At 48.5% G+C, this 22859-nt stretch overlaps 1 protein-coding gene across 8 annotated transcripts in view; it reads left to right on the top strand.

The window, feature by feature from the left end:
- Positions 1-22859, top strand: part of TMEM63C (transmembrane protein 63C) — a 73929-nt gene that overhangs the window by 30519 nt on the left and 20551 nt on the right. For 6 of the 8 annotated variants that reach the window (XM_030559053.1, XM_030559049.1, XM_030559051.1 and 3 more), the window contains 4 exons: positions 14536-14650; positions 15177-15404; positions 16382-16461; positions 20996-21083. In XM_030559053.1, the coding sequence (XP_030414913.1) occupies positions 15207-15404; positions 16382-16461; positions 20996-21083 (366 nt within the window). In that variant the 5' untranslated portion in view covers positions 14536-14650; positions 15177-15206. The remainder of the gene's footprint in view (positions 1-14535; positions 14651-15176; positions 15405-16381; positions 16462-20995; positions 21084-22859) is intronic. The other 2 variants (XM_030559056.1, XM_030559052.1) reach the window with 2 other exon arrangements.

The following is a 22859-nucleotide window of genomic DNA, read 5'->3' as shown; positions in this document are numbered from 1 at the left end:
AGGTGGAGAAATATGGGGCAGCTGTTGCAGATTCTGGGAGCTGCAAGGGGTGAGGCTGTCTCACCAACCTGGTAGCACTGTACAGAGGGACAATGAGGAGCCTGGTAGTAGAATGACAGAGAAAGTGAGCAGGGGAGTAAAAAGAGAGACAGGCCTGGAGGTCCTCTGAGCCATAGCCCTGGAGCTTTTAAAAACACAGATGGCAGATTTGAATCCTCCCCTGAAATGCTCCTGGAGCCAGCAGTGCTCGGCGAGAGGGAGGCAATGGGACTGCTTCTCCTTGTGCATTGGAGAAGGTGGTAGCAGCACTGTGCAGGTGCTGGAGTCTGGAGAGCTGGAATCTGGGGAGGCCATAGAGAAGGAAGCTGCCATAGCAGAAGTGACAGGAGTGGAAAGTCTGGCTAAAATGTCAAAAGAGGCACACCTGCAGCAAGGCTGGAAAGGTGGTAGGCTCAGATTGCCAGACAGGAAAGGTAGGCACCATGGTTAGAGACCGTAGGTGCAAATAGAAGATTTGAGTCAAGGGTGGAGCTGGGGTCGTATCTGTGTACAACAGAACCCTAGTGATCCTAAGGTCCCTGGGGAATCCCCAACCTTTCAGACAATTGAGGGAGACATTCCAGCCAGGTCTCTTGATTGCAGATTGCTGGCTGATTCCCCTGATTATAAGGGACAGCAGGAGAGAACATTAGTAATTTTGTGTTTAGTCTCTGGTCAGGGGCTATAGGCACCATTTCAATCAAAGCATTTCTTGGTGTGACATTTGCATATGGAATCTGGGTCCGATGAGCAGGGTGTAGTTCTTTGAGAGAGGAATGCCATGCAGTCCTAATGCAGAAGGCAACATATCCCAAATCACTGGGGTCTGATCTCTTTTCAGGACTTGGAGGTAGTGATATTCACACATGGCTTAATTTCTGTAGCCCATTAACAAGGTAATGACTAGATCCATAGGCTGTGTTCACCTCACAGAAGCTCACACTGTGTAGGGGCTGTGGGATGTGAGATGAGGCTCTGATTTCCTGAATCTACTGTCCTGGTGATTGGTCCGAGATCTGGTTTCCTTGATGGAGAGGCAGATTTTCTGCTCACAGCTGAGATCTGATGGGATTAAAGCCCACGCCAAATGGCTGTGAGCAAAGGAAGTTTCCCAAACAGATTCCAGTAGGGATAAACAGAGTGAGGAAGAGACTCTGGATATCATTCTCAAGGAGCTTGCCATCCCAGCACTAGGATGTGGGCTCAGGGAGGTGGGGGTACGGGGGCTTGGTAAGTTTGAGTAGGAAAATATAGGAGGAAGCGTTTCTTGCACCAGTAACTCCCTCTGCTGGAGACCCAGCTGGCACTGCTGGGAGTGCAGAAATTTACCCTCCTGACCACTCCTTGGCACTGTGATGCTAGGATCATGAAGGAAAATGAGCAGAATGCCAAACACTGCCTAGCGCTGTTGATGTTCTTGGGGGCAAAAGTTGGCACCTGTGAGTGAGGGTGAACTTCATAGGGAGAGAGAATGAGTAAAGACTCTACCCACTGCCCAGTGGTGCAAGTTGGGTGATACGATATGGTACGCCATACCAGTAAGCTATTTATAGCCAGTACACCACACCGGAAAGTACAGGAGGAGCATAATGTAGGGCTGCCAGGTAGCCCCATGTTGGCAACTCCTCCAGCGTGGCCAGGGCCAGTGCAGGGATGTTTCGCGCTCTTGGCGAAACTTCCCCCCGTGCCCCTGCCCTGAGGCGCCCCACCATGGCAGCTCCCCCCCTCTGCCGTGAGGCGCTCCCCTTGCAGCAGCTCACCCTGCAGCAGCTCCCCACCCCCACCCTCTGCCCTGAGGCACTCCCCCCGCCCCAGCTCACCCTGCTCTTCACATGAGCACCCCGAGCACGCCACCCACACTTCACTTCTCACACCTCCCAGGCTTGCGGCGCCTAAGCTGATTGGTGCCGCAAGCCTGGGAGGCGGGAGAAGTGAAGCAGTCACAGCGTGCTCGGGGAGGAGGCGGAGCAGGGGTGAGCTGGGGTGGGGAGTTCCCCTGCGTGCCGCCCCCCCCTTACTTGCTGCAGGCTGCCCTCCCTGTGCCCCCCCTGTCCTAGCTCCCTCCACTTAAATGCCGGCGGCGACCGGGGTGGCCGAAGATTCGGCCGCTGCGGTCACTGCTAAAGAAAATGGCCCCCCCCAAATCCTAACGCCCTAGGCGACCGCCTAGGTTGCCTAAATGGTTGCACTGGCCCTGGGCGTGGCTGTACCACCCCCAAACCTTTCACGCAGCTGTGTGTCTGTGTCTCCTGTCCGGGGTCTGTACAGCAGCCCTGCCACAGGACAGGGCTGGGGTGGGGCTGGGAGCGGTACAGCCGCACTGGAGGAATTGCTGGCATGGTGCCGCCCAACGTTCTGCTTCTTTTGCCACTGGGGTTCCGGAGCGCCCTGCGGTTCAGAAGTCTGCAGTGCAGCGGGAGGAGGACAGAGCCTCCCCCCCACTCTCCCCAGGTAATGTAGGATGGATCATGGGGAGGGGAGGTGGAGAGTGTGGGGCCCTGGGCTGGGGGGAGGGTGGGATCACGTGAGGAGTCATATGGGGTACTCACATGCCCCCCCCTTAACTGGTGGCAGCATATCGGTAAGAAATGAATTCTACTTGCACCACTGCCCCAGCCCCACAGTGTAGTTTTAGTGGGTCCTGCTTTGGATATCCTGTTTCCCCATTGCGCTCACCTTTGCCCAAGTGGGAAATTGGGAGTGCCCTGGGCAGGGCATAATGTGTTTGCTCCTTTCTGCCAGACTGAGCTGAAGCACTCTAGAGGTCACTGTATCCTCCTCTAGTAAAGCCACATCTCCCACGTTCTGTGCTGAGCTCAGCACTGAGATATTGACATACCTGTTCCAGCCTGAGCTTGTTATTGATCCCTGTCTGTGGTGCTGAATCAATGTAACCAGCTCAGTTTTCATTGCCTACCCCTCTAAGCTCACCACTGACCTTCCACTGATCACACAGGCCACGTCCAGACTAGGTATTAAAATCGATTTTAGATACGCAACTTTAGCTACGGGAATAACGTAGCTGAAGTCGAATTTCTAAAATCGAGGTACTCACCCGTCTGGACGGCGCGGCATCGATGTCCGCGGCTCTCCGTGTCGATTCCGGAACTCCGTTCGGGTTGATGGAGTTCCGGAATCGATGTAAGCGCGCTCGGGGATTGATACATCGCGTCCAGACTAGACGCGATATATTGATCCCCGAGCAATCGATTTTAACCCGCCGATGCCGCGGGTTAGTCTGGACGTGGGCACAGAGTCGTAGGCCTGAGCTTTATCAACTCTTCCCAGTTTGGGGTAGGGAGAGAGGGGGATTAAGGGGCATTGACTTGACATTATATCTCTCCCTACATCCCACTCCTGCAAGCTGGAGAGAATTCCCCCAGCACATACCTAGGAAGGGCAGAGGGGAGAAGAGAGCAGAAAAGAGAGTAACTCAGGAAGCAGTGTGATCTAGTAGCCAGAGCACAGAACTGGAAATCAGGGCTGCTCGGTTCTAATCCCACATCTTCTCTTGGCTCTCTGTGACCACTATGAGCCAATCCCTTAGCCTCCCTGTATCTGTGTTTTCTTATCTGCAAAACAAAGCTGATAGCCCCACTGGGAGATAGATAAGGATTATGATCAGCTCTAGGCAAATATGGTCCCCCAAAGTGGCTGATTATTCATTTGAATTTTACAAAGGATTTGCTTTGCTGTGTTCATGGTCTTTGTGCATTCACTTTCCATGAATACCCTAGCAAGTGAGTTTGCTGACAGGAATGTTCAAGAGAAAGGACAACATTCACATAAAGCAAATTTCATATTTATAATGGGACATCTGATTCTGCATGTTACGCTCATCCATTCAGACACTAGAAACAAACATATCCAGAAATTTGCAGAAATTGTTTGGCAAATCACTTTGAATAACACATCTAAGAGAATCGCAGGCCATTCATGGACAGTTTATGGACAGGAAAAAAACAAAATATGAATTATGAATTATTCTACCCATGCTAGCTGTAAATTTACTTAATTATTTTCTTGGCTGTAGTGACCTCCTTTGGAGGGTCTCAATGTCCTGTACAATGTGTTGTTATTAATGTGAGAAGGACACAAGATCTGAAGGAGGAACATTTTTGTCGAAACACAAATATCTGTATTAAGTGAGGAAAAACTCAGGGCAGGTCACAGATTTATCTATAAATTGGATACAATTTCTTTTTTTATTGTGTATATATTTCTTTGCCTTCTTTGGGATCTCTTGCTTGTCATCTTGCTTAGGCAAGCAATGCACTGTGACTTTTGCTTTTCTGCTAAAGTCTTTTTTATTGTAACCTCATCAACCAGCCCCTGCCCCCAGCTCATTCAGCTGTTTCATCCACCTGTTGTGCTCTGCTTACATGCAGATTGTGAGCTCTCTGGGGCAGGGACCGTTGTCTTTGGTCCATGTCTGTACAGCACCTAGTACAGTGAGGTCCTGTTACTTGGTTGCAGTTCCTAAGTGCTATCACAATACAAATAATAAATAATGATAGAAGGATCTCAAAGAACTTTATAGACACTAAGGCACACACTCACGTTGCAGATCAGAGTTTTCCCCATTTTACAGATGGGGAAACTGAGTCAGAGAGGGGAAGTGATTTACCCAGGGTCATACAGTGAGTCAGTGGCACAGTTGGGAGTAGAACCTGGTCTCCTGATTTCATGTCCCTGGCTTGTTCTATTAGAATATGCTCACTTATGAGTATATTCTGTGTGGCCTTTCATCCCAAAGTCGTTTACAAATTGTCTATGCACAGTAATCCCTGCATGCAACACTGAAATGCAGCCAGCTCTGGTGCAGAACACAGAAGCTGTTTTACAGCACACAATAATACTACACAACAGTTTAGAACCGAAGGGAAGCATAACCATGCATCCAGCTGAAAATTTCAGGGAAAATTTAGGGAGACAGACTCCTAAACACATCCAAAATAAGAGATAAGAGTTTAAACCAAAATCCTTTATCCTATTAAGGGAAGTTGGGCAAGCTAGTTTTGGGATACAGAGGACTGTATACTTCTTGGTTATTTATACTTGTGTTATTCAGCAGAACAGCTTGAAAAGGGGTAAATCAGTGTCTAAAAGGCATTTCACTCAACCCAGGTCTCCCTTATAAGGAAATGATTTAATATGCTGCAGTAGTGGCCCACAATACTGCTGCATACTGTTGTGTTAGCGCAGTGTTTTAGAATATCAGAGTATTTCACAGTGATAATGACACGTGGAAATTAACCTCTGCTTTCCAGTAGTAACCTTAAGAACATCTTGTGGGTCAGAATTAAGCATCCTTTCAACATATGTATTGTTAATATGATTATGACTCTGTAAATAAGTTATATAATTAGTTACCTCTCTGTTGAAAGAGTTCATAAGCATGTCTTGCAGGACAGAGCTAAGGTTGTCATTGGAATGTGTAAGGTGAAATTACCATTATATTATTGCTGATCAAATGTATGAAGCAAGAATCATAGAATATTTATGTAAATTATCTTCAGCTGGTGATTCACATAGTATACCTGTAGTTATGTAGTTTGTTAATAACTTCTACAGCTTTAACTGTAAGGAAACCAGGATGTTTGTTTTGGAACACTTGAGCTGGAAAGGTGCCTGGTTCACTAGTGTCTAGAGAAGGAGACTTAGAGGCGGCTCTAGGTATTTTGCTGCTCCAAGCACGGCAGGCAGGCTGCCTTCAGCGGCTTGCCTGCGGGAGGTCCCTGGTCCTGCAGATTTGCAGGCACGCCTGTGGGAGGTCCGCCGAAGCCGCGGGACCAGCGGACCCTCTGCAGGCAAGCCTCCAAAGGCAGCCTGCCTGCCGCCTTGCAGCGACTGGCAGAGCGCCCCCCGTGGCTTGCTGCCCCAGGCATGCGCTTGGTGTGCTGATGCCTGGAGCCGCCCCTGAGGAGACTTCTGGGGTGGGATTGAGGTTGATTTACAAGTTCTGGATAATGCACTGGAGCCAGCTCAGGGCTGTGTGATGGGACTGGAGGGGTTGTAAGGAGGCTGAGTTGGGGCTGTGATTGAGCTGCAGAGTCATGGGCCTGGGTGGGAGGAGGGCGGAATGAAGCTGAACTAGAGGGAGGGCCTGGGTTCTAAAATAGTAATACATGGAGCTATATTGATCTCATAATGCTGGGAGGGACCCTGAAAGGTTATTGAGTCCAGCCCCCTGCCTTCACTAGCAGGACCAAGTACTGATTTTGCCCCAGATCCCTAAGTGGCGCCCTCAAGGATTGAACTTACAACCCTGTGTTTAGCAGGCCAATGCTCAAACCACCTATTTCTCCCCTTGCCCCCAAGGAGGGTTGCTCTCTTTCTATTCCTAGAATTTCTTACACTCTATAAAGTGCTGCAATAAAAAAGTTAGTTAAGCACAGGGAGTTGGGGCAGGAGTTGGTTTGGGATATACATGGAGTTGAATCTGGGGGGCACACAGGAGGTTTGCCTTTGGGAAGCATGTGGATAGGAAAACTTAGAGGGAAATGAAATGCAGCATGTACAGGAAGAATCTGCTCCTGGATGGACAAGGATCAGCAAAGCTATAATCTGCTTCTCTACATAGCTAGTGGGGAAGGGGGCAGCATCAGGGACCTAGCTGGAAAGACAGCATCCCACCCACCCCCCAGTGGCTGTGTTCTTTGCTCACTGGCTCCCCCCTGTGGCAGGAAGAGTAAGTATGCTCATAAGGAACATAAGAACAGCCATACTGGGTCAGACTAAAGGTCCACCTAGCCCAGTATCCTGTCTACTGACAGTGCTCAGTGGCCACTGCCAGGTGCTTCAGAGGGAATGAACAGAACAGGTAATCATCAAGTGAACCACGGAAACAGTCATGGGTCATGGGCTCTATCTCCAGGAAAGCAGGTCAGAGGTGGGACAGGAGTTGCAGGTTGCTAGGAGCCTCCTTGTTTATTTGCTAAAGATCCAGCAGCTCCGTCCATCAGAGACTTTCTCTTCTTGTTAACAAAAGGGAGATGAATAATTTAGCAGCTGAAAATGCCAGATGGCGACAGCTCTGTTGTTTACCTGGGGAAGGGAGGGAGACATGCACCCAGCAAATGAACAGATTGAGTGCAGCTCTACAGGGAAGTGCCTAACCCTCACTGGCCCTGTGCCTTCATCTGCTGCCCTGACACATCGCCAGCCTTCTGTGTGGGGGGGGTTCTCTTAGACACCAATGGGCTGGGGCACCGGCAGACTGAGAAGAGGGCTGCAGTAAATTCCCTTGTCCCCAGTTCACTTTTCAAAGTGCTTACCTGGCTCACACTCATATGCACCTGCTCATTCCTTTTCCATGGGACCACTTATCCCATGCACATGGAATCCCATTTCCAGAGCCTCTGTCGTCTCCACAGGGCTGCCCTGGGGCTCACCGAATAGTTCACCCTGCCTTGGTAAGGGGAGGAGGAGACAAGCAAGGAATGGGAGGCAGCCATACTGCAAAGAGTTCTTCTCAGCCCCCCAAATTAGGAGTTCAGCCCCTGATCCCAATGGGATCCAACTGTCTAGTGTAGACACAGCCTTGGGAAAGATTCCTGCCGGTCCAAGAACATGACATGGAATCTCTTCTGATGGGAGGCCAAATTAATGGCCTGCAGCCATCCCATCTTGGGCTGGGATCTTGTCAGACTTCACATTTTAAACAGGATCAGTCCAAGTCAGTAAGTACTGGATGTGTGACCTCGATGGAGAACCCAAAGTGCTGCAGGGAGCAGCGTGGGTGACTCAGTCACAGGCATTGAGTTGGTACTGACTCCACTGTCCCCCTGTGATGGTAGGGGATGCAATTCTGCAGGGAGTAGTGGGAGTAACCCAGTAGGAGGAGGTGGGGGTGAGTACAGGACACAATAAAAATGGACTTTGGGGTAGGAATTTCCCTCTGGTTTTCTTCGGTAAAGACTGATGTCAAAAAATCCACTTATCTGCCACACACCCATTCTCTTTAACTGCCCCCTCCCCTGCATGGCTGGCCAAAGCATGTCTCAGTGCAGCCTCACTGCTGCTAATGTACATGAAAGATGGGCTATTAGTTACCTAGACAGTGAGTGAGATACAATGCAGCCCCTGCTGTACCGCCAAAAGGAAGAGGGATCCTTCCCCCACATGCCCTCCAGGCCAAATGGACAGTCCTGACTCTAGTTGAGCCAGGGCTGGTTTTGAGGGGCTCCTGAGACAGCTGAATCCAGCCTTCCTCAGCTGGAGGGATGGAGTTTGTAAGAACATAGGCCCACATTGGGTTTGGATTTTAGCACTTGCGATAGGCCCACAGCATGTGCGCATAAAGGATGAAATCAAGCGAAAGAAAAAAGTTGTTGGCGTTAAACTCATAGTGACCCCAGTAATACCAATGTTGTGTTGTTTGAGGTTTAGTCTAAGCAACAGAAATAAAGAAAACAGTTAACTTGGCACCAAGGGTAGTAAATCATTGGCTAGAAATGTTAGGTGGGGAAAGATGTGGCAAAGTAAGATAAGGGGAAAACCCCTGATGAGAGCAGAGTGCAGCCCTAAACTGCTTCAACTGACTCGTGCTAAGGTCCAACAACCAGCAATGACATCTCTTGCTTGTTATAGTGTATAATGACCTCTTGCTTGTTATAGTGTATAGTGTTTGCTAGGGGTTCTTTGTCAGAGCTTTTCCTTATGCCTCGAGTCACACCATGATGGGAAGGTGTCTCCCAGGTCTGAACCTGTTTCATTTTGGCCTATGTTTATAAACTGTTTTGTTGCTAGGGAAGGGAATACAGGTGTGTGTGTATATATATATATATGCTTATAGTTGTATTTTGGTTGTAATGAACATCAAGTGGGCTTTGGACTAATAGGAATGCCTGTGTGGAAACTGAGTCATTGTAAACCTCAATAAACGTATTAGGAAAATTCTTTTCAAGAGATTTGGTCCAATGTGGGTCCTTTTGGGTGGGGGGAAGGGAAGAAATCTAGGTGGTAGAGCATCTCCAACCAAAGATAGGTGAGAAAACCCAGGTGAGTAGCTTGTGTGAGTCACTTTTTGATCCTGTCCCAAGCTAGAGGACAGGAGAGTCTCTCAGTAATAATATCACAAGTTGCTATAGCCTCTTTCATCCTGAAAGATCCCAAACTGTTCTTGACCAACAGAGATCACTCACTCTTCCCTGAAATGCATCCACTTCTGAGGTGTAACATTTAACAGCACACAGCAACAGCACACAACAAGTTGTGGAAGAACCATCCTGTATGCCAGGGGATCGCAAATGTTTTCATAGCAAGGGCCATATCTTCATTGACAGACACCCATTCACCATCACCTGGCCCTGCCTCCAGTCCCACCAGGGATCAGCTAACAGCTCTGAGGCAGCTACTGAGATTGCCTTAGTAGGAAAGATGCAGTAGAAAAGTGTTACATGTATTATTCATCTTTAAGAGTGTGAGTTAGCAGCTAGAAACAAGGAGCAGCAGCCAGCACCAGTTTAGGGACCACTGTTGTCTGCTGCTGGAACTGCTGTGTAAATTCAGGGAGGCAGAATAGAATTACCCAAACTGGGCTCTGGGATTCAAATTCCTAGTTTTACTAAGCGCCATGAAATCTTTAGTGGGCACGCCAGCCAAGGCCGCAGCTTCATTTTTCATGTAAAGGATGGTCTCTCCATTGGCACAGCACCATGCTTCACAGAGGGTCAGGAGTGACCCGGGTGGAAGAGGGCTGTCTCCAAAGCTCCCATCTCTGCAGTACCCAGGGGTGAGGGAGACAGTCTGCATCATTATTATTAAACAGAGAAGTGCTATGGCACTTAGCTAAAAGGCAAACCTTAGCTAAAGGCAAACTAGGCAGCCGCCTGGGGCAGAAGAGGCTGGGCTAAAGCTGAGTGGTGCTGCGACCCCATGCGCCAGGGGTGCAGCGAGAAAGTGGGGGGCCAAGTGCCAGGTCACAGAACCACTCATTCAGATTTGGTCCAGCCAGCCCCACCCTCGTCATGATGGAAGGGCGGCCAGGCCAAACTTGTATGAGTGGCGCTGTGACCTGGCACTTCTCACTGCACCCCCCACTGACAAGTTTAACATGCCTCCCGCCCCCAGCTGAGAACCTTTTTCCTAGAGGGCAGGAGGGGGCAGCACGCTGAAGTTTTGCCTAGGGCAGCAGATCAGCTTGAGCGGCCTTTGGCAGTGCTACATAACTCAGCATACCAGGTAGTGCAGAATGGCCTTTCTGTGCTTCGGAGGAGGGGCAGCTTCCAGATTCAGCAACAGGTCGAATAATAAAAAATACTGGCTGGAGACAGAGGGGCCAGAGTCTCCCACCAGGAATCTGCTGCTCCAGAAATCAAGCAGAGTGAAACCTGTATTTCCTTTCACCAGCTCTCCCTGACCACCTGTACAAAGGGCTAACAAAAATCTCAGACCCTTTAAGATTTGCAAGCTCCTGTGCATTAATGCATTCTGCAGCAGGTAGCCACGCACCTGACGTGTGTTCAGGCTCCCCCCTCCCATCCAGCTGTGCAAGTTACAATCAACCTTTTTTGGGTGGCTGGGGAGCAAAAGCTACTTCAAGATCAGGGGGAACTTTTATAAATGTGATGAGTGTTAATTACAACTCTTTTAACTTGCTTCAATAGAGAGGGGGCTGTGCGGTGGACCTAGTGAGGGACCCCCAGAAGGCTATGGGCTACAGTGCTTAGTGAGAGGATTGGGAGGTAGTGCTAAGCCAGGGGTCCCAAAGCATCCAAGGATGACAGTGCCCAGTGAGAGAGACCCAGGGATATGTGTGAGAAACAGTAAGAATTCTCTAAAGGCCTCAGTTTGTTGTGCCATGCTAATTGGCCACCTGCCAACATGGATTCTCTATAGAATCATAGAAATGGAAGGGACCTCGAGAGGTCATATAGTCTAGTCCGCTGCACTGAGGCAGGACTAAGTAATATCTAGCCCATTCCTGACGGGTGTTTGTCTATTCTGTTCTTACAAACCTCCAGTGGTGGGGTTTCCACAACCTCCTTAGCTAATTTGTTCCGTGCATTAGGACATTTTTCCTCAAGTTTAATCTGAATCACTCTTGCTGCAATCTAACCCCATTACTTCTTGTTCTGTCCTCAGTGCATGAGAACAATATATCACCCTCCTCTTTAAAACAACCTTTTATGCGCTTGAAGATTATCATGTCCCTCCTTAGCCTTCACTTCTCCAAACTTCAACAGACCCGATTTTTTCATTCTTCCCTCATAGGTTATGTTTTCTAGACGTTTAATCATATTTGTTGCTCTCATCTGGACTTTCTCCAGTTTGTCCACACCAATCTGAAGTGTGGTGCTGAGAACTGGACACAATACTACAGTTGAGTCCTTATCAATGCTAAGCAGAGCGGAAGAATTATTTTTCATGTCTGCTAATACTTCCCAGAAAGATGTTCGCTTTTTCTGCAATAGTGTTACATTGTTGACTCATATTTAGTTTGTGATCCATAATAACCCACAGATCCTTTATTGCAGTACTCCTTCCTAGGCAGTCATTTCCCATTTTGTTTGTGTGGAATTGATTATTCCTTCTTAAGTCTAGTACATTGCACTTGTCCTTATTGAATTTCATCCTATTTATTTCAGACCAGTTCTGCAGTTTGTCAAGATCATTTTGAATTCTAATCCTGCCCTCCAAAGCACTTGCCAACCCCTCCCAGCCTGGTATCTCCCACAAACTTTATCAGTGTGCTCTCTTTGCCATTAACCAAATCATTTATGAAGATATTGAATAGAACCAGACTCAGGAGAGATCCCAGTGAGACCTCACACAATATGCCCTGTGAATTTGACTGAGAACCATTGTTAACTATTCTTCGAGTATGATTTTCCAACCAGTTGTGCACCCACCTCATAGTAGGCTTGTCTGTTTCCCTGATTTGCTTATCAGAAGCATGGTGGCTCTGAGTACATTTTAGGGTTGCTATTCAGCTGGTTCCCTCCTGATCAACTCTCACTGGCTTGATGGTCACAAGAATGACACAACATCCCCTTCCCCCTCCCGGCAGCAACAAGTGACATCTAGGGTCCAAGCCCAGTCCTGGAAACACAGGATCTGGTTTGGGTCTGTGGTTTTCTCCAGTATCAGCAGAGGATGAAGTGGTGACTGATCTATCTCCAGGGTGCGTGGGAGTAGCAGTGTCTCCAATATCCTTCCTTGAACCAACCTTCTCTTCCATGCTGATGACCTCGCTGTCACTGTGGCACTGTGCTTAGTCTCTGCATTCAGAGGCAAGGCCCTGGGATTCAACTAAACCTGTTGCTGTGTGGGGATGAGAGAGGATCTAGCCCAGAGAATCTGGTCTGATAGGGTTGTCAGGCTGTATTGAACCTTATGGGGTGTGCTATCGTGGTGCTGCAGCCTAAAGTCAATATGGTTCCACCCCCAATGCCACCTTTTAATAATTCCAGTCACTGCTGTCTTGGTACCATGGGGCTGGACTTTGTGACTTGTGGCATGCAGGGTCCTGCACCGTTTTAAAATGATGGCTCTGTAGGTAGCTCTGAGCACCTCATTCCATGAACACTGAGAATGCAGCCAGCACTGGCCACATCTACTGGCATCCTGCTCCTTTCCATGCCCCATCTCCCCCTGAGAGATTGGGGAGAGGAAAGCCAGGGAACAATGCTTGGATCTGGTGCAGCAAATCCTGGGAGTCAGAATGTAGCCTTGACAGAGGCTGAGGAGGGAGTTATAGAGCAGTGGTTCTCAACTGAGGGTACATGTACCCCTGAGGGCACTGAGAGGGCTTTCAGGGGGTACATCAGCTCATTTAGATATTTGTCTAGTTTTACAACAGGCTACATAGAACGCACTAGCAAAGTCAATACAAACTAAAATTTCATACAGACAATGGCTTGTTTACACTGCTCTATGTACTATACAGTGAAATGTAAGTACAATGTTTGTATTCCAGTTTGTTTATTTTATAATTATATGGTAAAAATGAGAAAGTCAGCAGTTTTTCAGTACTAGTGTGCTGTGACACTTTCTTGTTTTTATGTCTGATTTTGTAAGCCAGTAGTTTTTAAGTGAGGTGAAACTTGGGGTACACAAGACAAATCAGACTCCTGAAAGCGGAACAGTAGCCTGGAAAGGTTGAGAGCCACTGGTATAGAGCAACTTGGGATAATTAAATGCAGTAAATGGCCAGGAGCAGTTGGGATCAACTGAGAGCTCAGAAGGAAAGAATGTGAAACCACAGCAAGACAGACAGAGCCAGAGGAAATAGGCAGAAAACTAGTGCCTGTGGGGAGCTGCTAACATGGTGCCTGTTTTCCAAAAAAGCTGCTTTGAGGATTAGCTGAGTGGCTCAGACCAGGAGGTTTCCTCTGGTTACCAGGGAAAACGAATGGAGTCAGAACAATGCTAAAATAGCTCAACTGTTGGATAAGTCTGATGTGATGGAGTCCAGCTGACCCAACTTCTGGAGGGCCATTGAGGCCTGTTGGCAGTAGGAAGCCTTCCTGTGTTTAAACACTATTGTGAAGAGCAAAGGCACCTCACCCGTTGCCAACCACAGCTAGGTCCATACTGACCTGTTAGTTGCGGTTGGCAATGTGTCGTTTTGTTTTAACACAGGATTTCCTAGCGAAGACAAGTTCTGACAGAGACGAGAACACTTGGAAAAATAGCTCTGGGCTTGCAGTGCAGGGAAACAAGTGGTGGGCAAGGCCAGGATTTGAGTAGCTGTGAGCAACCCCACTGCCAGTTAGAGTGACCATATGTCCCGATTTTATAGGGACAGTCCCGATATTTAGGGCGTTTTCTTATATAGGTACCTTTTACCCCCTCACCCCCTGTCCTGATTTTTCACCGTTGCTATCTGGTCACCCTACTGCCAGTGCCTCTGCCCCGTTTCCCACAGCGCCTCCAGGAGCAGGGAAGCAATGAACTCTGTCTCTATGGCTGCTATGAGATCAATCCCAGGCACCTCAGGGTCCGAAAAATATCAGCAAGTTGGGAGGATGTCAGAGGAGAGCAATGAAAGTGATGGAGGGTTTGGTTTATGAGGAAAGATTACAAGAGCTTGGTATATTTGGCTTCACTAAGCAATGACCAAGGGGTGGGTAGTGGGTCACAGGTGTCTGAAGGGAGGAAGTCCCAAGGAGAGCAGGGGATTACTCAAGGGTTGAAGTCATTGAAGGTGAATAGCAATAAATATTTCCTAACAGCGAATTCTGTGAGGCTATCACGTCATCTCCCGGGGAAGCGGTGGGAGTCTCATTGCTTAGGAAATTGACAACTGGACTGTAGTAAAGCCGAGGAAATATCCCAGAGTGAACAGTCCTATGCTGGCAGGTAGATGGACTGGAGGATCCAATAGGACTTTCGTATCTGTAACATCAAAGATTCTGGGTATTGGTAGAGGGGGGTGGAGGGTGTAATTTATTGGGTTGCCACAAAAGGTGAAACTAAGGTGGTGTGGGAACAAGGTGAGCAGAACTCTGTCTGCCCCTCTCCTAGTATCAGTGTCTCTCTTACTCATAGCAGCTCGCGCGGACGGTTCAGTGCCTCGTTCCTGCACACTGGCCTCACCATGATGGCAGTGACTGACTCCAGCCGCCAGGACTGAGTGGGGAAGGCAGCGAGGGACCTTGGTCAGGTATGAATAAAAATGACACGGCATCTGAAAAGCCAAATGACAACAATCATGTGTAGTCTTATGGAGTGTAGCCCTGGGACAGGGCTTGGAGCAGATGGGAGCTTCCCTGCAGCCAGCACTCTGTCCCATTCCCCATGGCACCTCCTGCTGGGAGAGGCTAACACTGGAGAAGTTGTGAGCAGCCCACCAGCAGAACCCTGCCCCATTTCCTACAGCACCTCCTGCTGAGAGTGGTTGGGAATTGTGTTGCTGGGAGCTCTCCCATCCTATGTTCCTGTGCTGATCCCTACAGTGCTGGCTGCTGGGCAAGGCTGGGACTGCACTAGCTAGGAGCTCACTCCTACAGCTACTTGCCCTACACTCATCTCTGAGGTGCCTCATGCTGAGAGAGGCTGGGGCTCTAATAGCTGTGCTCACAGCCAGCTCCACCTGCTGGGAAAGGCCAGGATTGCAGTAGCTGTGAATTCCTGCCCACTAACGCTCCTCTACTCCCCAACTCCATCTTGCCCCAATGAACTCTTCCCAGGTGTTTTGCAGGGTCTGTGTGAAGGCATAGATGGACAGCATGTACTTGGCTGAGCCTGCACCCGGGGATGCCAGCCCCGTCTCCCTGGATGTCCTCAGCTTCCTGGACCCCCTGGTGAACAGCACAGAGGAGCAGTGCTTCAGCGCCCGCTCCCGGAGCACGGTCCTGCAGGGGCTGCCATTCGGCGGTGTGCCCACCGTGCTCGCCATCAACTTCATCCTCTGGCTGGTGAGCGAGGCGAGGAGGGGGCTATACCAGGGTGCCCTACTCCCTCTCGCCAGCTTCCGGTGTCTGCCCAGTCTCTCGGCAGTGCCTCAAGTGAACTGGGGAAGGAAAGAGGCAGGCCTTAGGAGTGGGAGTGACTCAGTGTGGCTAGAATCGCACACAGGACTTTGAAGTGTGACACCGTGTCACCTATTCAGCATGGTCAGATGACACAGTGGTCAGAATCCCTGAGCCCTGTCTCCACTGCAGCTCTTGCTAATGGAGCTGGCCAGGTGGTGAACTATGGGCCCTGATTTTCCTGGTGCCGATGAGGCCATGTTTGTGCAGGTGGAGTCCCCGAGAAGAGACAAGTGTCATAATCATGGACATGTGTGTGCGTTACATGAGCCTGAAGCAGGTATCCGATTCTGCCTGTAGGCATCTGGGTGGGTTCCAGTGTGTGTTGTGCCTATGGTGGGTGTACAGCTGAGACTAGGAAGGTGTGGAAGGGTTGTATTGTGTGACTATGCTGGGCATACAGCTCTGACTACAGGGTGGGAGGTAGTTTGTGTGTGTGTGTGTGTGTGTGTGTGTGTGTGTGTGTGTGTGTGTGTGTGTGTGTGTGTGTGTGTGTGAAAGAGAGAGAGAAAGAGATGAGGGGGGGCTTACCCTGGCTATATGGGTCTCTGCCTTTCTATATGTGTTTGGTCACCTTGGTTGTGTGCCTGTGTGTGGGTATATTCACCTTGTGTGGATGGGTGTGCGGTTGTAGTGTTCTGGACTATGTGGGTCTCTGCTGGGGTGTGTGAGTGCAGTCACCAGAAGCCAGTTGCAGCGGAGTCACTGGAGCAGGACCTCAATTTGGTTTTGAGAGGAGCTTTGACTGGTTCTGCTGTCATGACTAGGCCCAATTGTGGAGGGCAGTCTCTCTGAATGGAGGGGCCTCTAGAAATCAGGTGGGGCTGGTACATCAACCTTTTACTCTCCCTCTCCTGATGCAGCTCCTCCTCCTGGTCTTCTCCTGCCTTCGGAAAGCAGCTTGGGACTATGGGCGCCTGGCCCTGCTGATGGATAATGACAGGTAAGGTCTGAGCTCCCTTCCTAGGGGCTGGTGGCACCCCCCAAGTGTTTGTGACAGAGCAGGGAGAGGAGGTGCAGGGTCTATTCACTGCCCTTATTCCAAAACAAGCCCAGCAGAGTCAATGTCAGGGCTGTTGAACGGTGCCAGACTAGCAGCTGTGGTGGCTGAGCATCTCAGTTCATCCCCACGGAGAGGCACAGCATGGGTGGCAGCAGGGCAAGCTTTTCTCACAGGCTCCCTCATTCATGCCCCGGAGGAACACTGGCTAGGGATGGGAGGGCAGGTCAGCCTCCATGGCCCGGTCACCTTCTCCGTTGAGCCTTTCAAGACGTAGGCCAGTTAGTGCCCATTGTGCTGCTTGGTTTTGGGGTGGGAAATGCTGCTTCTGGTAAGCTCTGGAGCTCTCTCCTGTCCCCACGCTGTGGCCGGATTGAAGGCAAGTTCGATTCTGTAGCAGTGGAAGTGGCAGGGCTGTCCGTGCGCTGGCAGGGCCAGGTTCTCTAGAGTGACACTGGTGGGTGTATCAGAGTCAGCACCAGGGCTGCGTTAGCTTTCACTTGTAGGTTCAGAACTAAGGAACATGTTCCTTCCTTTTTTCTTTCTTGGAAAACCAGGAAGAAATAGGGAACAATGCACCAAAAGGTTAAATAACAAACCCCTCACGAGTCCGTTAGCATGTGCAGCAATTATTGAGCTAACACACCCGCCACTAACAGTGAGAGGACCCCATCCTCCACCTCCCTCTCAGCAGTTGCATCATCCCTTGGCAAAAGGTCCTGACCAGGGATGTCAAGGCTCCCTAAGGACCTGATCTGATGCCTGCTGAATGCTGTCATAGAACAGCTACTGATGGAAATAGGAGAAGGATCTATCATCAGCACAGGGGTCCTTGAGGGTTATGGAACTAGCTAAATGCTGACATGTGGCTTGATGCTCTGGTCTTCTGGCAAAGAGGGCGCAAGTATCAGAGGGGTGCAGAGCATGTATCTGAATGAAAACTGTGTACTATGATATGACCCGAGAGGAGGAGAGATAGGGAGTTTGGAGGTGTGGGTTTGGGAGACAGGTTGCTCGGGATGAGAGGATGGAAGGGTGTGGGGGTGAAGGTTGTTTAGAAATAGAGCTGGAGGTGTGGGTGGTAGGTGATGATTGGGGGTTCATAGCACTTGGCTTCTTGTTGTCATTATCTTACTCATAGTCTGAGGTGGAGTTGAGTGGGGATGAACATTTGGAGGGAATGCAGGCACAATGGGCTGCAGGTTGGCGAGTGATAGTCAACTGGGGATATAAAACTGGGAGGATAAGCAGGGAATGATATAGTCTCCTGGATGGTTACTGATACTTCTAATTGTCTCCTCTCCCCCACTTCTGAACCAGCCGAATCCCTCCAAGCACATGGAATTCCTACGAGTAATGATAATGGTGATCTGGTGATTGTGGTTTTGGTGACAAGAAAAATGCCTTCCTGGGAAAGAAAGAGAAACAGCAGCTGCTTTCCCACAGGGGTTGGAGTCAGTTCTCCCACCAAAGGGGCAGGAGACTGCCTCAGCACACAGTGTGGTCTGGCAGCAGGAGGGGAGAGAATGCTAAGTGTTTTTGGTACAGCACCGAGGTTCTCCTGGTGCTCTAGTCTGGTTGGGTGGAGGAGGACATCTGTATTCTCCTAGCCTGCAGATTTCCAGGGGTTTAGAACCCAGCTGGGCCTTAGGACAGGACTCAGGAGAAAAATGTGATCAACACAATTAAAAAAAAAAATCAGATCCTATATTTGTTATTGATTAAAAAAATGTCGGGATTCTGAGAGATGTTGTTCTCCATTTACAAGTCCAAACCTGCTTTGATTGGCAGCATGAAACCAGACCAAAATATCAGGCATCCTCCCGACAGGTGCCATGTTCCTCAGCACCTCACAGCCATCCTGCTCCCCATCCCTGCAACAGTTCCTCTTTCTTTCCCATGGCTGTTATTTCTGGAGGAGGGTAGGGAAGGGTGTCTCTGAGAGGTATGGGGTTGGCTTTAGGGAATTCTTTCCAGAATCCTCTTCTGAGCCTCGATTTTCTTTGATTTTTCTCAAGCACTGCCTTTGGTTCTAAATCTGGAAATGTGTCAGTGATGTTTTCACTTGTTGGAGAGATTAAAAGGACAGTCAAGATTTAAAACAGCAGACACCATTAAAATAATAATGGTGTCACATGGCATGTTTAAAACGGTCAGAACTGTAAAAATCCAAGTCACTTTTCCCCAGTGATCCCCTATTCGCTTTACTCCCTGAATTTCACTCCTCCTGGGCAGTGACATTGGCCTGGTCACTTTCACCTCTTCATTCTTGACACTTACCCTTGCTAGTCGCCAGGCAGTAGCCCAAGGCTGCTGGGTTTGAGGCTTCCCAAACTGCCAGAAAGGTTTTAAAGCTAAACAAAAATGTTTCTTCATTCAGTTAATGGAAACCTTGCTGTTAATAAGGATACTGACATTGACCTCATTTGTAAAGTGCTTGGAAATCTACTGATGTAAAGCACTTTTAAGAGCTAGGTATTACTGTATTATTGTAATTTTATTATTAAGTTTTGAAAAACATTTTTCTCACACAATCTAAATTCCAGCACAAATGATTTGACACTGTCCCTTTAAGAGTTTTTCGCTCCCTAAACTCTTCCTCTTCTACCAGAATAGTGCAAGTGAGGTCATAGTGGTGAGTCAGTGATGTCGCAGTCACTGCCATAATGATGTCACAAACATGTAGTTATGACCTCGCTGGAGCAAAGAGTGGGGAACTCTTCTTTAGCCAAAGTATCTGAGATAACAGAAGAGAAGCAGGGAAACAACCAGACAATAGAGCCTCATGCACTAGTGGGATCTTGTTTTTACTTTGATCTGGTGGGACATTTCTCTCTTTATTACTTCCAGGGAGTCCCAAGTGTAAACCAAAAGGGATTTTCCTGGAAAGGAGCCAGCACAGGGAGAAGAGTTGAATAGTTAATATCTTCCCCCACTGCCCCTCGTTCTGAGGAGCCTCCTTTAACTTGTCCTGAAGGTAGTGACCTCACATGGGTTTTGTGAAGCGTGAGCAGTGTTTGTGAACCATAAAGAGAACCTTGAACAAATGGAGGTAGAGGACAGAGTGTTATAATATCGTAACAAATCCATGGCCATTCAGAACTTAACAGCATGAGCAAGGAGAAAACTGGGATGCTCCCACTCCAAAAGCATAGAGCCCTAGCACTTCAGCTAAAGGTGACACTCCATTAGCTGCCCGCACTATAGGGACTGTGACCCACAGTGAAACAGGTCTGATTCTGCTGTGCAGAGGACAGCGATTGCATGCATAGACAGACACACATACACCAATTTGTTATGATATTATCATTACTGACTGACTTGGTGTCTCATTTATCCTGTATGCAGTGGGCATCGATACAGTTCAATATGTCCTAGACAATGACTGTGTCTATGTAACCGCTGTTCCCATGAAACTGAATCTGTGCCATTCGCTGGGGAGGTGCAATTATTTCCTGGGGGGAACTGTTGGGAGCGGCAGGTTCTTGGGGTGCAGTTGCTGCATGTATAGAAATCTTTTGCCACCTGCTGATTCACCATCTTAAACTGTCTGAGGAGAGAGCTGACTCTATGCAGCTATTGAGCTGAAAAATCCCTTCCAGCTGCTGGGCTAGAAACGCACAAATGCTCATAGACTCATAGGTCAGAAGGGACCAATATGATCATCTAGTCTGACATCCTGCACAAGGCAGGCCACAGAACCCCACCCATCCAATTTTATAACAACCCCTAACCCAGGACCGAGTTATTGAAATCCTCAAAATTGGTTTGAAGACCTCAAGCTGCAGAGAATCCACCAGCAAGCGACCCGTGCCCCACGCTGCAGGGGAAGGCGAAAAACCTCCAGGGCCCCTGCCAATCCGCCCTGGAGGAAAATTCCTTCCCAACCCCAAATATGGCGATCAGCTAAATTCTGAGCATGTGGGCAAGACTCACCAGCCAGCACCCAAGAAGGAATTCTCTGCAGTAACTCAGTTCCCATCTCATCCAACATCTCCCCGCAGACCATTGAGCAGACCTATCTGGTGGTAATCCAAGATCAATTGCCCAAGTTAACGATCCTATCATAACATCCCCTCCATATACTTATCAAGCTTTGTCTTAAAGCCAGAAAAGTCTTTTGCCCCCACTACTTCCCTTGGAAGGCTGTTCCAGAACTTCACTCCCCTAATGGTTAGAAACCTTCGTCTAATTTCAAGTCTAAACTTCCTAATATCCAATTTATACCCATTCGTCCTCGTGCCTACATTAGTACTAAACTAATGCTGTCCTGGCTTGGCTGATTTCTCAGAAAGGGGTCGCTTGCTGTGGGGGAAAATGTCACTTTGAAGTGGGTCTGATCAGAATCTTGGGGTTTTTCCCAATCCTTCTTGCTCCTTCTCTTGTGCTTCCCCTTCATTCCCTCTCTTCTTTCTCTCCCCTTCTCTCCATCCTGTGTCCCCTTTCTTGCCCTCTCTCTCCTCCCTCTGCCTGGAAGCTTGACGTCGCTGTTCTATGGGGAGCAGAGTGAGAAGGAGAAATCACCGTCGGAGACCAGCCCGCCGGATGTCGATAACAAAGATGTGGTGAGTCTCAGTGGGATGTGGGAAGGAAATTAGCTCCATCCTGTGCAAAGAGGAGCTCTCTCTACTACAGGGAGCACAGGTTCAAAATTAGATTAGGTCACCAGTCTGAAGTTTCCTGTTTAATATGAACCAATGGTGGAGCCAGGAGCTGCCCTTTGTTTTCCTGGGAAGCGGCAATTTTCTAATGCTCTTACAGTGAGTGTCGATGCTTGGGAAATCCATCCCCCCCATTGCTCTAGCACCAGTGGAGCTGTTGTTGGTGTCAGCAGTGGGAGTGCTAGAGTTGACAGCATACTGGTGCTTTTTGCCATTGTGTTTTCTAGATCCATTCCCAACAGAGTTAGATAACATGGTGGTAGCAACTCCTGAGTGCTGTCTGTGTCAGTACTCCCTGTGACGGGTTGGATCACAGAAACCCCCTGGGGGCTGCCAACTGATGTGCCAAGATTCTTCTGCCCCTGCTTTCCCTGCCAGCTTGAGACTCCAGCACCCTGTCTTGTTGAGCCAGACACGCCAGTCTGCTCCAACACAGACCCAGGGTCTGAACCACGTGCCCCAAAGCTGCAGACTTAACTGAAAGCAACTTAAGAAGTGTTCCTGTCTTTAACACTCAGATGCCCAATTCTCAATGGCGTCTAAACCACAAATAAATCCGTTTTAGCTGTATAAAGCTTATACAGAGTAAACTCATAAATTGTTCACCCTCTATAACACTGATAGAGAGATATGCACAGCTGTTTGCCCCCCAGGTATTAATACATACTCTGGGTTCATTAATAAGTAAAAAGTGATTTTATTAAATACAGAAAGTAGGATTTAAGTAGTTCCAAGTAGTGACAGACAGAACGAAGTGCATTACCAAGTAAAATAAAATAAAACACTCAAGTCTGAGTCTAATCCAGTAAAAAAACTGAGAACAGATAAAAACCTCACCCTTAGAGGAATTCCAGTAAGCTTCTTTTTACAGAGTAGTCTCCTTCTAGTCTGGGTCAAGCAATCACTCACACCCCCTGTAGTTACTGTCCTTTGTTCCAGTTTCTTTCAGGTATCCTTGGGGGTAGAGAGGCTATCTCTTTAGCTAGCTGAAGACAAAATGGAGGGGCCTCCCAGGGGTTTAAGTAGACTTTCTCTTGTGAGTGGAGACCCCCTCCTCTCTCCTATGCAAAGTCCAGGTCCACGATGGAGTTTTGGAGTCACACGGGCAAGTCACATGTCCATGCATGACTCAGTTCTTACAGGCAGGAGCCATTGTTTACATGCTACCCTGACCATCCTCAGGTAGACTTCTTATGTGGATTGGAGCTTTCCAAGATACATTGTCCTTTAAGTGTTTCTTGACTGGGCATGTAATTTGCACATTCCTTTCTCAAGAAGCTGACCAAATGCTTTACTAAGGTTACTTAGAAATCAAGCAAGTACACAGCCAATATTCATAACTTTGAATACAACGACACATGCATACAAATAGGATGAATAGATTCAGTAGATCATAACATTTACAGAGATATGTTACATGGCATATGTAGCACAAAACATATTCCAGTTATGTCATATATATACATTAACAAGCATATTTCCATGAAGCCTTATGGGGTGCACCGTCACACTCCCTCCATGGAAGATTTTCCTAAATTTCCCAGGGTAGATGCAACCTGTCTCTCTTTCTCATTCCCTCTCCTCCATCTCTCCATTGCCCTGCTCTTGCCCTCTGAGCATGTTTGTCATATAGAAAAATTTAAGCTTTGACTAACAAAAAGATGAACCCCTGAAGTGGCT

Source organism: Gopherus evgoodei, chromosome 4, assembly GCF_007399415.2.
Source record: "Gopherus evgoodei ecotype Sinaloan lineage chromosome 4, rGopEvg1_v1.p, whole genome shotgun sequence".
Lineage (NCBI taxonomy): Eukaryota > Metazoa > Chordata > Testudines > Testudinidae > Gopherus > Gopherus evgoodei.
This window is presented reverse-complemented; position numbering and strand designations above follow the sequence as displayed.